This window comes from Diabrotica virgifera, chromosome 3, assembly GCF_917563875.1.
Source record: "Diabrotica virgifera virgifera chromosome 3, PGI_DIABVI_V3a".
In the NCBI taxonomy this organism is placed as follows: domain Eukaryota; kingdom Metazoa; phylum Arthropoda; class Insecta; order Coleoptera; family Chrysomelidae; genus Diabrotica; species Diabrotica virgifera.
Window position 1 is genome coordinate 209,766,858 of NC_065445.1, and position 17,245 is coordinate 209,784,102.

Here is a 17,245-nt window from a genome sequence, read left to right on the forward strand (position 1 = left end):
CATGTAACCGGGGCCATTTAACCTTTTATTTTAAAAAAAAAGTAAAGGGCTTTACATATTAATTTCAACTCGACTTAATAGCCCTTGGAATTAGCTTTCAAATGGTTTTCAGGTGAACCTGATATCGTAAAAATTAACGGAGTTATCTAAAAAAACACAATAACATTTTTGGATAAATTTTTAAAAGATAAATTTTCAAAAATCTTTGGAGCATAAATATTAATGAAGTCAATAATTGTTCGTGGCTTAGTTGATAGATATTTCTAAGTAGTTTGACAAATGTTTAATAAGTTTATGTTATAAAATGCATCATTTTCCCGTTATTTAAGCTTGAATACGTAGATTTTGGTACTCGCCGAAAAAAATATAAATTCAATTAGCTATAACTCACTTTTACTTAACACTAAAAGGTTTTTCTAGTAAAGAGTTTATTTCATTTTTTATTAGCTTCAATTTTGGTAATAATAACTTTTTTGTTAAAACTTATAGTTTTTGATTTATTTATCAAAAATCGATTAAAGACATGCATTTTTCTCACGAAAAATAAAAATCTTTGATCTTTAATAACTCAAAAAGTTTTGATTTATTTTAATAACTTTATATAACAAATTTTGCTTAGAATTCGTCTCCCTATCGAAGTATGGGGTTATTTTTAAGAAAATAATTTTCACTCCCGAGAAGAGGTAGCATCCACCCCCAGGGTAAAAGCGCAAGTTAGCACCATGTCACCTTTGTTATCCACCCCATATACCCCATATCCACCTTCAGTGACTGCACTATAAGTATCATGTAAAATGTATAATGTTTAGCGTGATATTGGAAAAGGCTATACAGGCAGTAAATATTAATAGAACAGGTCTAATCTATCATAAAATCATCAGCGCTAGGCATTTGCAAACGACTTGGTCATCTGTCTAGAAGCAAAATATAATTGATAGAAACGGCTATGATACTCTAAGACTGGGCAGCCACCAAACGATTATATTTAACTGATACAAATAGAAAGTAGTCACAAGTAATGCACAACGAAACAATTAGTTCGAGGGCAATATAACAGTGGTAATACAAGAAACAGAAAACAGCATAAATTCAAAGAAGTTTTGAGAAGGATTTGAGTACATAGCAACTGTCTTCATAAAAGAACCTAACAGTAAGGAAGGAATACGAAGAAAAATTTTACCGGTCATCACAAAAAAATATCAATAGTGATTGTTGCTTTGGGTGCGAAAAATCCTGTGGAAAATATTTGCTGGAAAAATACTTAAATCTACAATGGATAAGAAGAACCAATAAAGAGCTAACGGAGTTCTATCAAGAAACTTACATGCTAGCAGTAATTAAGGGGCAAAGTATTGATGGTTGGGTGAGGCATTTTCAATGAATGGGTTCACTTGAAAATCTAGGTAGACCGAAGTCAAGATGGAGCAACGAAGTTAAAGGTGTGGGAAGGCTTGTTGTAACAAACTGTTAAAAAAAAGTAACTGACAAGACAATGGAATGGAAAAAAATAATATATCAAACCAAGGGTATACTAGACTCGTAGGTACTTAGATACTATTATTATTACGACATGGTGATCACTTAAATTATATTCAAATTATTAAATTGATAAAAATGTTGAGATTATACCATATTATGTAGTTTAAAATCCCATCTATAAATATTTATATTACATTAAGCCGTGTTTTTTTAAAATAGGTTTTATCCTTTTAGTCAAAGCAACATATAAATCTGTTAGTTCGTCGATTTCGTTAAAGTTTAAATTTAAAATGCTCTTTAAAAAACTATTACAATCCTGTTTTACCACATTCTCTTCCTCGATATTATTTATTTTCTTGATGTCATATAAAATATGATTGCAAAATTTTTTAAATTTTTGTTTAGTCGTTAAGAATTCTTTGAATATTTCATCTTCCTCTCTCGTTTTCTGTGCATCTTCAATGCACATTGTAACTTTTCTGTTACTAAGTCGAAACTCTTCCATAAGAACTACAAGTTTTTTCTCTTTACCTGACGAATCCTCAGTTGCACTAACAGTAAGAATTCCGTCTTCGTCCAAATGAAAACTGATATTAACATTAACTTCGCCTGTTTTTTTAGGAGGTAGGTCGGTTATATCAAATTCTCCTAATTTATTATTGTATAAACAATTTAATCTTTCTCCTTCAAAAACAGGAAGTGACATTATGGTTTGGTTGTTAATGATTGTTATCAATGTGCCAGTTTTAGTGATAGGTAATGAACTGTTTCGCGGAATATAAACCAGCATGAGACCGTTTAAGGTTTCTAGTCCAAGAGATAAAGGTGTAACCTCACTTACTGCAAACGATTCGACTCCTCCTTGGTCATACTTATATCGAAAAGCGTGAAGAGATGCTCCTGCAGCTACTGCTTCATCTGGATTAAGATCTGTTGTTAGATCCATATTATTAAAAAATTGCTTTATCATTTCCTTAATTTTTGGTATCCTGGTTGTACCTCCGACTAACAAGACTCGTTTTATTTCATTCTTTTTAAAACAGGCTTGGTCTAAAGTATTAATTATCACATTCATTGCTCTATCCAGAAGATTTTTGTTTAGACTTTCAAATTTTACTTTTGTTAACGTAATTTCATAATCTTCGTAGTTATCGTAGCCATCAACAAAAATAGGAGCAACTTCATTTTTTGATAGTTTCTTCTTTAATTTGATACAAGCTTTCCTTAATTTATTAATGGACCGTTCTTTTTCAACATGTTTTTTATGAAAATGTTGAAATAGTTGATTATCAAAATCTCTTCCTCCCAATGATGTATCTCCGTAAACAATTTGTACTTCAAATGTTTTGTTTGTAACTGTTACCAACGAAACATCTAAGGTGCCACCTCCCCAATCAAAAACCATTATATTTCCTTCTACATGCTTATCGCCAACATAATGTATTCCTGCTGCTGAAGGTTCTGAAATAAATCGAATTAAACTTAGTCCCGCTAAGTCAACGGCTTTTTTTGTGGCTTTTCTTTGTGCGTTACTAAAATTGGCTGGTACCGATATTACCACTTTAAAAACTTTTTGGTTTAAGAATGCTTCAGCCATTTCTTTAAGATGCTTTAATATTTCAGCACTGACTTCCTCTGGGGTCTTTGTGATACTTTCATTATTAATATTGACCTTAAAGACAGCTTTGTCGTAGAGTCCCTTTTCCAGTTTATATTGAACATCTTCTCTGAAAATGTATTCTTGAACGAAACAGTCATCAAATTTTCGACCAATAATGCGTTTTGAATCTGAAAAATGCAAAAGTGTACATATTAATCAAATTAGAAATACGGTATGCGGCAAATTAGTCCAGAGAAATAAGATCTTTCTCGTGACACATCCGCCTCCAGGTCGAAACCAAATTTTTTGAGTAGTATGGACATATATATTAATAACCTATATGTTTCCTGCAGCCGATTTTGATGACATACATAATTATAAACAAATGAAGATCAATAAACTATTATTAAAAGTCTATTACTAAAAAGTAAAGCATTCTAAATAAATTTAAGAATAAGAAACTCATAAATCATATAAAAAACTTCAATATGACGTTCGCTGAATATGTCTATCCTTATTTCTTGCTTAGAAAATTGCAAAATAAGTCATAAATTTTGAGATTTTATAAATGTTCGTAACTTATGTAAAAATTAAGTTAGAACCTTCTTATTATACGGAATGCTGAGACTGTGCCTAAATTATATTTTAAATTTCAAAGCAATTGGTCAAATAGTTTAAAAGTTATTTAATTTGTTTATCCCAAATTCATTTTTTTGCAACAGTATAAGTCAGAAAATTATGAGGTTACAGTAATACTTCGGACAGTTTATGAAAGAAGAACATTTATACTATTATCTTAATTAAAAATAATGACAAAAAGTAATTTTAAACAGTGTAAAATTATTTTGCAAAAACATGTCGATTATTTTCTTACTTATAAACAATTAGAATAACATTTTAACCGTTACTCGTAGAAAAAATGTTTTTATTAGAAATAACCCGCATTAACCATAAAACGTTATTAGCGGTGGTACAAATTTTTTTTACAGAGTATTTAAAAAGTTGATTTTAATTTATGATTGTTCTTAAACGTAGCACTCATATTTGGTTATATAATTTAGTTTCCTTTAAAAACCTAATGATTTTGTCACAATCCGCACTGTTTAACGCACTCTTTATATCACATGGTAGTCCAGTAGCTTGTCTTTACAGATGATATAATGGACAGTCTATAACAATGTGACCTACAGTTATATTGGTGTCACAGAGCACATTTATTGATTTTTTAAATTGAGGTTCTCTTGGAAAACATCTGTATCTTCGGAGTTATCATTTTCAGTTTGATCTAGATTTAGTTGACGACGTATCTTCTTCTTTATTCGTATAATTGTAGATTTAATGCGTCTGTCTTCGAGTTTGGGGTAGATTTCTGTTAGCATTGTTAATAGTCCTGTTATGTTTTTCGTGTATTCTTGTGCGATACTTAATGGATTCAGTAGAAACTGTTTCTCCAGTTTTTGTATCAGATTTAGTGACTCTTGGCTTTTTTGTTGATCTTGCTTTAGGTTTTGTAAAATATATTTCTGTGTTTTCTACTGGTGGTGTATTAACTGAAGACGATATTTCAGAATAAGAAAGTTTCGGTATAGTAATTTCTGTAGGGAGTTCTTGGGAATCCATTACTTTACCAGTGTTTTCTGTTTGATTCTAGACAGAGTGATTTTTGTCTTCAGTTGTTGCATTACAGGAAGAAATAGAGTCTTGGTCAGTTTGGGATGTAGGTATGGACGGTTTGGCTGGATGGCCGTATAGGTACATGTTGAGGCGATATGACCAGATTGATGACAGAGATAGCAAGTGAGTCCATCAGAAAAATAGATTCGGTAAGATGTATTATCGAAGTCAATGAGAATTGATTCAGGAATAACAAGAATGTCGACAGGTGTATAGTACACCTGCCTACGAAAGCTTAATACGTGACTATATTGAGGATCTTCAATTCCCGCTCTTAAGAAAGACATCGGTGAAAGGAGATGAAAGCATTTCTCGGCAAGATATTTTTCGAGGATGTGATGAGGAATAGACGGACAGCCACTAGATAGCAGTAACCTATTAGCAGGAGTGACTAGTCTTCTTGCTTTGATAACATTATCTCCTATTTTTATACCTCCATGGTCTGTTAAAAAAGTGTCAACAACTTCTTTACTGGAAAGGTAGATGCAGATTCTGCCGTTAGAAATTCGTGATGAAAAAAGTACATTTTTGGGTTGTACTAGTGATCCTATGGCTGTAACGTAGTCTTCTAATTTTAGTGTGTCTACTGCTGGTATAATAATGGCTTGTAGTTTCGAAGGGAATGTAGCTGCTTTCTGTTGGGTAATTGTAGAGTAAGATGGTGTTTGTTGATCGGGTAACATTGAAGGACCCCTGTAGTCAGAAGTACCAGCCATCGGATAAAATTGTTAAATACTTTTTATTTTAATTTTCTTATTTCGTTTCATTATATTGTAATTGGGTCAGTACGACTCTGTCAATTACAAAGTATTTAACTTATCGAAGATAAGCAAAAAAACAAATTTTTGTTAAACACCTTTGAATTTACAAAACTGTATGACTGGATTGAAATTCTATAAGATTTTGATGAAACCGTAAATATATTGATAAAAGTACTTACGCGGCAATCAAATCACAACTAATAACTAAACTACTGGTTATGTTTCTTATAATTATTTTAAAGATTTACTATGGTAAAGCGATGAAAAACTTCGAGACTAAATTTAGGTGTACTTAATCAACTAAGTTCAGGACCGCCAAATTATTTTTTTTTTCTTTTTCATATTTAGAAAGACTGACTTTTTATACACATTTAGAAAGAAAAACAATTCTCCTAGGACAATAGGGAGCTTGCATAAATTTTTAAATATTAAAATGATATTAAAAAACATAAGGCAACATGATCTTAAAACGCTTGCATGCGAAAAAAATAAATATTTTTAACCCGTACGCTAATTACGACGCTTTGAAAATGCTATAAAATTCAAATATCTTAGGAGGCTCTTGAACGTCCTTCTATTGGTTCGACGTCACGGGCCACCGTCAACCGGGCTAGCTAGTCGGAAACAACGCGATTAGGGTAGGTATAACGGGTATATTACATTTTAATCGTCTTTAATGGAAAATTCCTAGGTATTATTTATGTTCATCTTATATATTGTAATAAGTAGTTCCCCAATCAGCTTAGTTTTAAACTGAAATTGATAAAGTTGAGTGCTACTTTGTAAAGATTTTAAAACGCATAATATGACGGACGAGGGTTTTTCAAAAGGTCAATCTGACTAACTTACCTACCGTTGATGTCTTCATCGTGGCAACTTTTATAAAAAGTAGTGAACTATTGGAGAAATGTGAGGTGTCAAGGCAAATAAGTAAGAGTTATTAATAAGCATGTTTAAACCGTTTATAACAATAGTTTGGTACCATTATATTATAGTATATGGTTTACCCCGTGGGTTTGATCTACCTACCTCTAATCGAAGGATTTCGTATACGCTGTGAGCTCGTACGTAGAGGGGATATTTACAAATTCGCGAGCGCCAGTAGTGACAAGTCTATAAACCTTTACCGGAAATTTGACATAAATGTCAAAGTGATTAATTTAAAATTAAAATTAAAAACATTAATTATAAAAATTATTAGTTGGTCAAAGCTGTGGTATATATTTTTACCTTAAATATACTTACGTTTTAAATACTGAATTTAAGTTTTTTTAATGTTCCGTAATATGTAATTATAAATTAATATATTAATCTTAGCGCCATCTACACGATAATTGTGAAAGTATCCGAAGGAAGAAATTCATATTTTATCAATAGAACGTCAAAATGATTAGCAAAATCTTAAAAAAAATCGATTACAATTTAATTACTTTTTTGCGTTGTAAATATTAAGCGATAACAATTAAATAATAAATTTAAAAATTACCGGTGAAAGTTGAATTAGTAGTCCGCTAGGAGCGACACCAGCGAAGCTCAGAGCGTATATCCTGGAAAAGATTACGGTGTAATTTGCATTATAATAAAGATTATATTTTATTGTAATATTTATTAGTACCTACTGGAGCCTTTCATTATTGTGTTCAAAGCCTTCTGAGAAAAGATTATGGTGATTAGCAGACGTACCGATAGAACGTGTACATAGCCAACAAAATCCTTCTTTACAAAGTTAATAATACGCATAAATAAGAAGAATCATTAAGTATTGTAATTTTACAAGTTAATATCTTTATCATCTCAGCTTATACTTACACCGCCTCCCTCGGTAGACCGCAAGCTATAGTAGAAACCCGACTGTAGACCACATACTATAGTAGCACCAATACTTTTTAGTTACTCTTACTTTTATTACTGAAAGTTTTGTTTATTTTTAAGTTACTTGTTTCTTCTTTGTTCTTCAACACAAGAAACGACAAAAGTAATTTCATAAAAAAGAACTTTTTGATACATGTCAACAGAGATAAAATGTTAATATTTTGCCTGTCACAGAAAAAATCATTTTTGCCACAGAGTAAAACAAGATATAATTTCAACTATATTATTTATCTATGGGCAAACTGCATTAAATGCAATAGCCCACCCCGAACGGGCAAACGATACGAGTGGCCTGTGACGTCAGACCCCAGGTCTCGCTTTTGAAGTTGTTTAAAACAGAAATTTTAGGCGCGAAACTTTGATTAGGTGTTGTACGTACACTATTCATTGTTAAGACGTAATATTTTGAATATAACATTTTAAAACATAAATTAACAATTTTATGCAAAAAAATTTTTTAGTGCAAGTTCCCTATTATTAAGGACGAAGTTAGCCCCCCCTTTTTTTAATTCACATATTTGCAATATTAAGAATTATTTTTTGTCATTCTTTTAATTATATTAATAGTGTAAATCTTCTTCTTTCATAAACTATCCAAAGTATTAGTGTAACTTCATCGTTTTCTGACTTATAGTGTTGCAAAAAAAATGAATTTGGGATAAACAAATTAAATAACTTTTAAACTATTTGGCCTATTGCTTTGAAATTTAGGGTATGATTTAAACATCAGAAGTCTCAGCATTCTGTGTAATAAGAAGATTCTAAGTTAATTTTTACGTAAGTTATGAATATTTATAAAAATTCAAAATTTATGATTTATTTTGCAATTTTCTAAGCAACCAAAACGGATAGACATATTCAGCAAATTCCATATTGAAGTTTTTTATACGATTTATGATATTGTTACTCTCAAATTTGTTTAAAATGCTTAACTTTTTGGTAATAGACGAAAAAAAGGGAAAATTTACCGTTTCTTGATCTTCATTTGTTTATAACTATGTATATCATCATCATCACATCGCCACATCAAAATCGGCTGCAGTAAACATATAGGTTATTATTATAGATGTCCATACTACTCAAAAAATTTGGTTTCGGCCTGGAGGGGGTTGTGTCACCAACATGATATTTTGTTTCCTTATTTCTCTGAACTAAAATTAGCAGTACTGAAATGCGTATGTCTTCAATTTATTTGTGTCATGCGCCGAAAAATACTGAGTGATTTACGACCCTTGTTATAATGCATGTGAATGTCGTGTTAATGTTAGGTGCTTCAAGATGGTTGTCAGGTTTGCAGAAAATTTTTTGATCGTGGAGTATTATTTTCGGTAATACGGAAAAGGTCACGAAAACGGTCAAAGCTTAAAATCAACAATGGTTTCAGCAGGACGGAGCAACCTGTCACACGGCCAGGGAGTCTCTTCGAATACTGCTCGATCGTTTTGGGAGATCGCCACTCACCACACCTAACGCCACCTGATGCGTACGTATGGGGAATGCTGAAAAAGGCAGACCGATCCACCGCTTGACATTATGGAATTGAGGACTAGATTTAAAGATTCTTTTTATGACATCTCAATATTCATTTCAGTACTGTTTATTTTGCGCATATATTACTGAATTCGATTAGTTTCTTTGAATACATGATGATTAATTAAGGATGTCCAATATCTGACTTGTAAATTATAGACATCAAAATATTAAGATTTAACCCAAATCACTTACATAAAATGTGACTCCTTTCTGAGTTTTATTTAAAAATTTAAAAAAATATATACCCAGTACTTTAAAACTATTTGACATATCCTTGCTATACTTGTCAGAAAGTGTAGGTGCTATACATTCTACTAAATTATGATAAATAAACGTTTCTGACTATTAACAGGGGCGTACGACAGGAGACAGTGAATGGTTTACCCTTCCCAAATTCTACACCACTGGTGAAATTGCTAATTTAGCGTAATTTTTCGATTCTCCAATGCTCTCTATGTAAATATTATACACTTCACTTGTAACGATAACGTCATTAGCTTTCGAGATATTTGAAGTTAAACATGTAACGGCACAGTTATTTTATTCCAGGGAGATAAGCAAGAAATAGACCAGGTTCAGGACACTCAAATATCCAAGTAGCTGACTACTTTTTTAGTTATTGTAGACCTATAGGAGGAAGAAAACGTACCTGTTTCCTGCTTACAGTTCGCGTCAGTTTTTTTAATTATTAACAATTTAGTGCAAGAAACGCTATTTTTCGATTTTTTGCATCCCAATAAAAAGCTAAATAGTTGACATAAAATTACGAAATTTAATTTTTTTGAAGATTGAAAAACCTTCAAAATGCCGCTTTTTAAAAGTTAAAAAGTTAATTTGTTGCTTCGCAAACTACAAAATAAGTGAAATTCGTTATTTGTTAATAATTTTTACGAAAACTAACTTAGAACTTTAGTGTTTCACTTAAAGTTGGATATTGGGATACTTAAAAATCCTCAAAATTTGAGACTGATTTATTAATTAGTTTAAAAGTTATTCTATCTGTTTATCCCAGAGAGCTTTATTATTAATTCTGCGTATGCCAAATGAAAGTATAAAGCTGATACTATCAAAATGTATTAAAAAAATATAAAAAGTTATATGATATAGTCAAAAATCCTAATGCCAAATTTTTGAAATTTTGTAGTTTGTAAATATTTTGAATAACTTTAAAAATATTGTCCGTAGAAAAAATCGTTTTACATATTCGAAAAGCTGGTATTTTACATACAAGAATTTTTAAAAATGTAGTACAAAAGGAGCCTATAAATGCAAGAGTTCTAAAAGCAACTTAAAATTATTGTCATTTTCTATATCGCGGGATCTACTGAATAGATTTTGATTTTTTTTTTTAATTTCTATGTAATTTTTCTGTAAATTACAAATAATATGCAATTTTTCTAGGCATTTATTAATTAATCAACAGTATAATTTGTGTAAAAAATTTTTGAAAAAATAATTCTTTCCCAAAAATCCATGTTTTTTATCATACTATCATTATTAATCATAAAAAAAGTTACGGTATACTTTAATAAATAAATTATCTTAAATAAATAATTATCTAATAAAAATAATTTATTTATTAAAGAGTCCTTTAAGTTTTTCTACGATCAATAATGATACTATAATTAATATAGATTTTTGGAAAAATTTATTGTTCAAAATGTCTGCCATTTATTAGCTGTATACTATTGTATGGAGGTAAATGGCAGTCATTTGGAACAATTTTATTGTAAAAAATTTTGGTAGAGACATGATTATTCTAAATGTTTGTAATAAAATCGAGAAAAAAATAATTTTTTTCAATCCAGTTTTCTTGCTTTTGTAGTTATTTTTCTCATAAACTAATCACTATAATAAGCATAATGTGTTGTACATTTTTAAAATCAGTGCAAAGAGGATAATCCAAATATCAAATGAAGAAAGGTGGAAGTAATCTTAAATATGGCCTAATATCTCCCCCTTCAATTATTAATTGACGTGTATTTGGGCTTTTCTTAAAAGTCAATGGTTCAAAAGTTATTTAAGGTGGATATTTTAACTTAAAGAGTACTGTATATTATACCATACTGTACATATATACATTTTCTGGTGTCATTAATTTTAAATTTAGTTTGATAAAACTTACCCCTTATACAGTTTTCAATGCGCCTCGGGCTCTCGTCTTCAGCAGCTTTCCCTACCAATATTCTATTTCTATTCTCTGGATCATAAAAAACTACAGATGGTACAAGCCTGTCACCGTTTTGGTCAGGAATAATTTCTGCTTTGTCCTTTCTATAAACTGCTATACATGAAAACGTTGTTCCTAAGTCGATACCAATGGGAGGATCATCAAAAATACTCTAGAAATTAGTGGTGATCAATTATTTAATTAAAATTTTGGTGAAAATGAAAAGTTGAGACACTGGGTGGAATGCATAAAACGTGGTAGATGCTATTGCTTCAGCAAATAGTATCTACTTTGTAGCATTTTTATTTACATAAAATTAGGTGCTTTTATCGAGAAGAACATACTACACAACAGAAGTACGTACTACTGACCTGAAGTAGCTACTACAAAGCGTAGCGCCAGCCGTGTTTGCATTACACCAATCATTATGGAATTAGGTATATAGTTTTCCATCTGCTTGTAATTTGTGAGTTCATACTTTTACGTACCAAATTATTAAAATTGTATATGAGTAAAAATGAGTGACTCAGATTCCAAAGCGACAAAAGAATTACGCGAGGATAAAAATGAACAATTGTTATTTGTTAATCTTCTTGATAATTATTAAATTTTATTTGATAAAAGAATGACCCCAAAAATTAAGAATCTTCTTTCTAGTTTGTAGATTTTTCTACGACACACATTCATAAATGCTTCCATATTGTAACAAAAAAATACCTACCCCGAAGTCGTCCATCCACCAACTTCACTTGAACTGAAGCAAATACTACTAAACTAACAAATACTTCAAAAGCGTAGTATATCCTTCTATGTATCTGGTAAATAGTAACAGATGCTATGGAGGAAAGTAAATGCTTTGTAAGTGTAGTAAAATCTTCAAAAATGTAGTACGTACTTGAAACATTAGCAGGTACTACGTTTTATGCATTCCACCCAGTGTGAAATTATTCAGTGTATAATAGTAAATATAAAATTATCTCGCTCTTTAAGTTTTATTTAAGTTTTTCATTTTCCTCCTCAGATTTTCCCTGTTCGGGGTCGCTGTCCCTTACTTTTCTTCGCCACTAATTAAGTCCTTTATTCCATAGTCCTTCCATCTTCTCGGTATTCCACTACCTCTCCTTCAATCAATTTCTAATAGACTAAGAGCCGCTATAGGTGAAATTTGCTAATCATTTTAGGCACAATAAGACCCTATAACTTAAATAGTAGAACCTAAAAGAAAACGTTTGAACACTGTGCCGTCACTTTTTAGTGGCACATGCGTCGACAGTGACTAATCAAACTTTTCACTTATGGAAGCGATAAATAAGAATCCCAGAATTAAATTTTTTTGATTTTTTTAAGTTCTATGTGATTAAACAATTAGACTCAGCGTAATTGTATCCCGCCACCCCCTTTCCCCTTCTCGCACCATCAAAAAATTTATTTTTTGTTTTTATTTTTTTAGGTGGGATGCAATTACTTTTAAAATTTTAAAAAATTCATAGACATAGTTGAGGATTTTCCAAATCATGTCCATTTTTTATAGATCAGTAGGTTGAGTATATAACTTCAAAAAAATTTTAAAATATTTTTTTTGAGTTTGCTGGTGGCTTTTTTTATATTTTGTGTGTTTTATCAAACACTACGTTTTAAATTTTTTTCAGATTTTTCCGTAAGTTTCGTAAAAAATAGCCATGATTTGAAAATTCCTCAACTATGTCCATGAATTTTGTGAAATTTTAAAATTGATTGCATCCCACCTAAAAAAGATAAAAACGAAAAATGAATTTTTTGATGGTGGGAGAAGAGGGAAGGGGTGGCGAGATAATATTACGCTGAGCTTAATTGTTAAATCACATAGAACTCAAAAAATTAAAAATAATAAATTCTGGGAGCAACTGAGGGTACTTTTTAATTTATTTATCCCGTCCATAAGTGGAAAGTTTGATGCGCCACTGTCAACGCATGTGCCACTAAAAAGTGACGGCACAGTATTCATACGTTTTATTTTAGGTTCTACTATTTAAGTTATAGGGTCTTATAGTGCCTAAAATGATTAGCAAATTTCACCTATACCGGCTCCTAGTCTATAACAGCTCTATCCTTCATCCCACATAGTTTTTGTTAACGGAGCCCAAACTGGGATTTTTACAGTTACTCGAGCGCGTCATATTATCATATGGGGAGAAACCTGGTACCCTGTAGATGTACATCTACCATATATTGGCTCTTAACACAGGGAAGTTCGTTAAGATGGGCCCGAAAAAAAAATCTATCTTTAAAAATACTCGAAATTGTCAGATTAAGATCAGGTAAGTTAAGTACCGGGTGTCCCAATAAGAAAGGCTCTCGGCCATATCTCAGAAAGCGTTTATAGTACAGCTATGACAAAAAAATATTTATAACAAAAGTTGCATCGGGAAAAGCCTGGAAATTATTTTCATACTTGTAGGTTCACCGCTAGAGGGCGTAATTGAATATCAAAAATTAAAAAATCAAAATTTTACAAAATTGGCCCAATGAAAGGGCACTGGAAATCCGATCATCGTATTTTTCATAAAATTCTGCGCATATTTGATTTCACAAGTTTAAGTCTACCTTTGCAAATAAGAGGTGGGGGTGAGTGGGAACCTTGTTATGAAAAAATGGCTGTAAGTCCGGTTCTGCTAGATCCAATTTTGCAAACTTAGTCTTGTTGAAAACAGCTCTTTTTCTTCAATGTAAGAGTTATAATGTCGAAAGAGCCTATTAAGTAATATGCCAGCTAGGAGGCGTTATTTAATTATTTTCAGAAATCTAGTTTTCTTTGGAAAGTATTAAATACAAGTATGCATCTTTAATACTATATCACAAAATTGGATCAAATTAGCAACAGAATAGCGAAAACCGCATGTCGATACCTTTTTTCTGTCTCGAGATATCTTAAGAAACGTGTAAATTTTAAACCTAACCGTTACTGTCACCGGTAAACGAAGTTAAGGAAAGGTGGTGTACTGTGGAAAAGGCAAAGAAACATTTTCCAGATCTCAACGTATATAATTAATTAAAACAACAATAAGACAAACAACACTATAAAATATAACAAAGAAATAAAACAACTACTTAGTGACGACTTAAATATTCAAATTATTGCCCATCATTTTTTATTCAAGCATTTACTCTTTCAAGAGTAGATTGAACCCCAGTGTTAATATCTGCTCTCGAAATGCTTTGAATAAGATTTCGTATTCTCTGGATCATTTTATCTCGAGTAGGCCTAGCTGCAAAAACAAGGTCTTGAATCCGTCCCCATACCTAAATAAAAGTGAAATACCAAACCGTCCCCACACCAAAAAGTTAAATCTGGTGATAGTCAGATAATTGGACCCTTTCTTTTCGATAATGCTATTATTGGTGAACGCTATCTAATTTTTTTAAGGAATGAATTGCCTCTTCTTTTGGAAGATGTACCGCTAGCAGTTCGTAGGTCCATGTTGTTTCAGCACGATGGTTGTCCCGCGCATTTTTCCAGAGTGGTAAGAAATTTTTTAGATGAGTCATTCGCTGATAGATGGATAGGACGTGGAAGCCTATTTTTGGCTAGCAAGATCACCAGATTTAACTGTTTTAGACTTTTATTTATGGGGGCGGATTAAAGACACTTGTTTTTGCCGCTAGGACCACTACTCGAGAAGACATGATCCAGAGAGTAGGAAACGCCATGCAAAGCATTGAGCGAGCAGAAATTGATACTGCTGTTCAATATACTCTTAAAGAGTAAATACTTGCACGGAAAATTATGGGCCATAATTTGAACATTTAAGTCGTCACTAAGTAGTTGTTTTTATTTCTTTGTTATATTTTATAGTCTTGTTTGTCCTATTGTTGTTTTAATTAATACACGTTGACATCTAAAACATGTTTCTTTGTTTTTTCCACAGCACATTACCTTTCCTTAACTTCGTTTACCGGTGACAGTAACAGTTATGTTTAAAATGTACACGTTTGTTACGATATCTCGAGATAGAAAAAAGGTATAGACATGCGGTTTTCGTTATTCTGTTGCTAATTTGATCTAATTTTGTAATACAGGACTAAAAATGCATACTTGTATTTAATATTTTCCAAAGAAAACTAGATTTCTGAAAATAATTAAATACCGCCTCCTAGCTGGCATATTACTTAATAGGCTGTTTCGAAATTATAACTCTTACATTGAAGAAAAAGAGCTGTTTTCAACAAGACCAAGTTTCCAAAATTCAATTTAGCAGAACCGGACTTACAGCCATTTTTTCATAACAAGGTTCCCACTCATCACCACCTCTTATTTGCAAAGGTAGACTTAAACTTGTGAAATCAAATATGCGCAGAATTTTATGAAGAATACGATGATCAGATTTCCAGTGCCCTTTCGTTAGGCAAATTTTGTAAAATTTTGATTTTTTAATTTTTGATGTTCAATTACGCCCTCTAGCGGTGAACCGACAATTATGAAAATAATTTCCAGGCTTTTCCCGAGGCAACTTTTGTTATAAATATTTTTTTCTCAAAGTTGTACTATAAACGGTTCCTGGCATATGGCTGAGAGCCATTTTTATTGGGACACCCGGTACATGCAAAAAAGTGTATATTTCAAAAATCTGACGACTTGAGCGTGGCGTAAGGAAATGGGTGAGTCAAAAAGTTTCACAAAAAAAGCGAATATTTCGCGAAAAACTAAAAAATATGTCTTTAATATTTTTCAAAAATCTATCGAATGGTACTAAACATGACCCCCATAGAGAGGGGTGGGGGGTAAATTTTAAATTTTAAATACAAACCCCGCGATATTTCGCAAAATGAACATCAGATCGAAAAACTGCAAAATACACTTTCAAAATGTTTTTGAAAAATCTATCGAATGGTATCAAACATGACATCCCACGGAGGTGGGGTGGGGGATTTGGATTCTTTACGTAAAAATAAGCAACTTTTATTTGAGACATTTTTTCGAATTATGGATAGATGGCGCTATAATCGGAAAAAAACGATTGTTGGAAATGGAATACTTAATTAAAAAGTAGAAAGTCCCCAATAAAATGGAAAATTTTACTTAACTTTTTTTGGTTTTTATTACCTAATAATCACAACCCAATAGGTCCCCATAACGCTCGAGTGACTGCAAATTTAGCGTACTTTGCTCCCCTACCATTTCATTTCTACGTCTGATATGAGCAAATAATTGCAGTCTTTGTTCTTGAATATTTTTGAGACTATATAGCTCACTTATAGCTTTCCCTAATCAAGTCATTCCTGATCCAGCCCTTCTACTCTTACCCAACCTGCATTGAAACATTTTCATTTCAGCTTTTTCCATCTTCTTTATAGGCCACATTTCACCTACGTACACCAACGCAGGTTTCACCATACTTTTTATGTATTATTTTTTGACCTGTTCCCTGATTTTCCGATCACAGAGTACCCAACTCATTCGCTTCTAATTAAAGCAACGCGACTGAATCCTGTGTATCCTACTCTCCTAATTCTCCTACCCGTCCTAATTTATCTTCAAGCAACGTTATGTCCCCAACAACTCCAGTTTCTCCTAACAACGTATACAGTGTAACCCCGATAAGTCGACCCCCGATAACCCGGATTCCGGCTAACCCGGACCGATTTTCATTAGACAAACATTTCAACAATAAAAATGTATGTAATATAATATTGTATGTATTGAGAGATAATACGTATTTGTGTAATTTGAAGTATACGATAGTAAAAATGACTCATGGCACACGGCGGCAGAGCGATGTTCATTGGCTCGGATTATCGGAAACAACAGGCACCTGTATTTCTTTATTTATTTCAAACTGTCTTAGCATTGTTCAAAAAAAGACTAAAAGACTATTTAAAAAATTATTTTTTAAACAATGGCCTTAGTCTTCACTGTTCTTAAATAACATAACATTGTTCCGATTGTGACCGTATTGTATATAGTACAGTCGTATAATTCGCTCCCCTTCTGTAATCGAGCTTCAGATAGGTTTGTGTTTGCGTGTTTTTTGTCTACGCATGAGTTTTTTACCAAGAAATGAACAATACTCTATACTCTATACAATTAAACGTAATCTAGATGTGTACTTTGAATATAAATTTCATGTTTTTGCAATTATAATGGAGTTTATCTGTAAGTATACCGTATTTTATTAATTT

The 17,245-nt window shown here is 31.8% G+C and overlaps 1 protein-coding gene across 1 annotated transcript in view; it reads right to left on the bottom strand.

The window, feature by feature from the left end:
* Nucleotides 1-619: 619 nt before the first annotated feature.
* LOC114330050 (heat shock 70 kDa protein-like) overlaps nt 620-17,245 on the bottom strand; it is a 33,470-nt gene continuing 16,844 nt past the window's right edge. Inside the window, exons 2-3 of the mRNA XM_028279350.2 lie at nt 11,045-11,261; nt 620-3,267 (exon numbers count right to left, since the gene is read on the bottom strand). Coding sequence (XP_028135151.2) covers nt 1,670-3,267; nt 11,045-11,261 — 1,815 coding nt within the window. The 3' untranslated portion in view covers nt 620-1,669. The remainder of the gene's footprint in view (nt 3,268-11,044; nt 11,262-17,245) is intronic.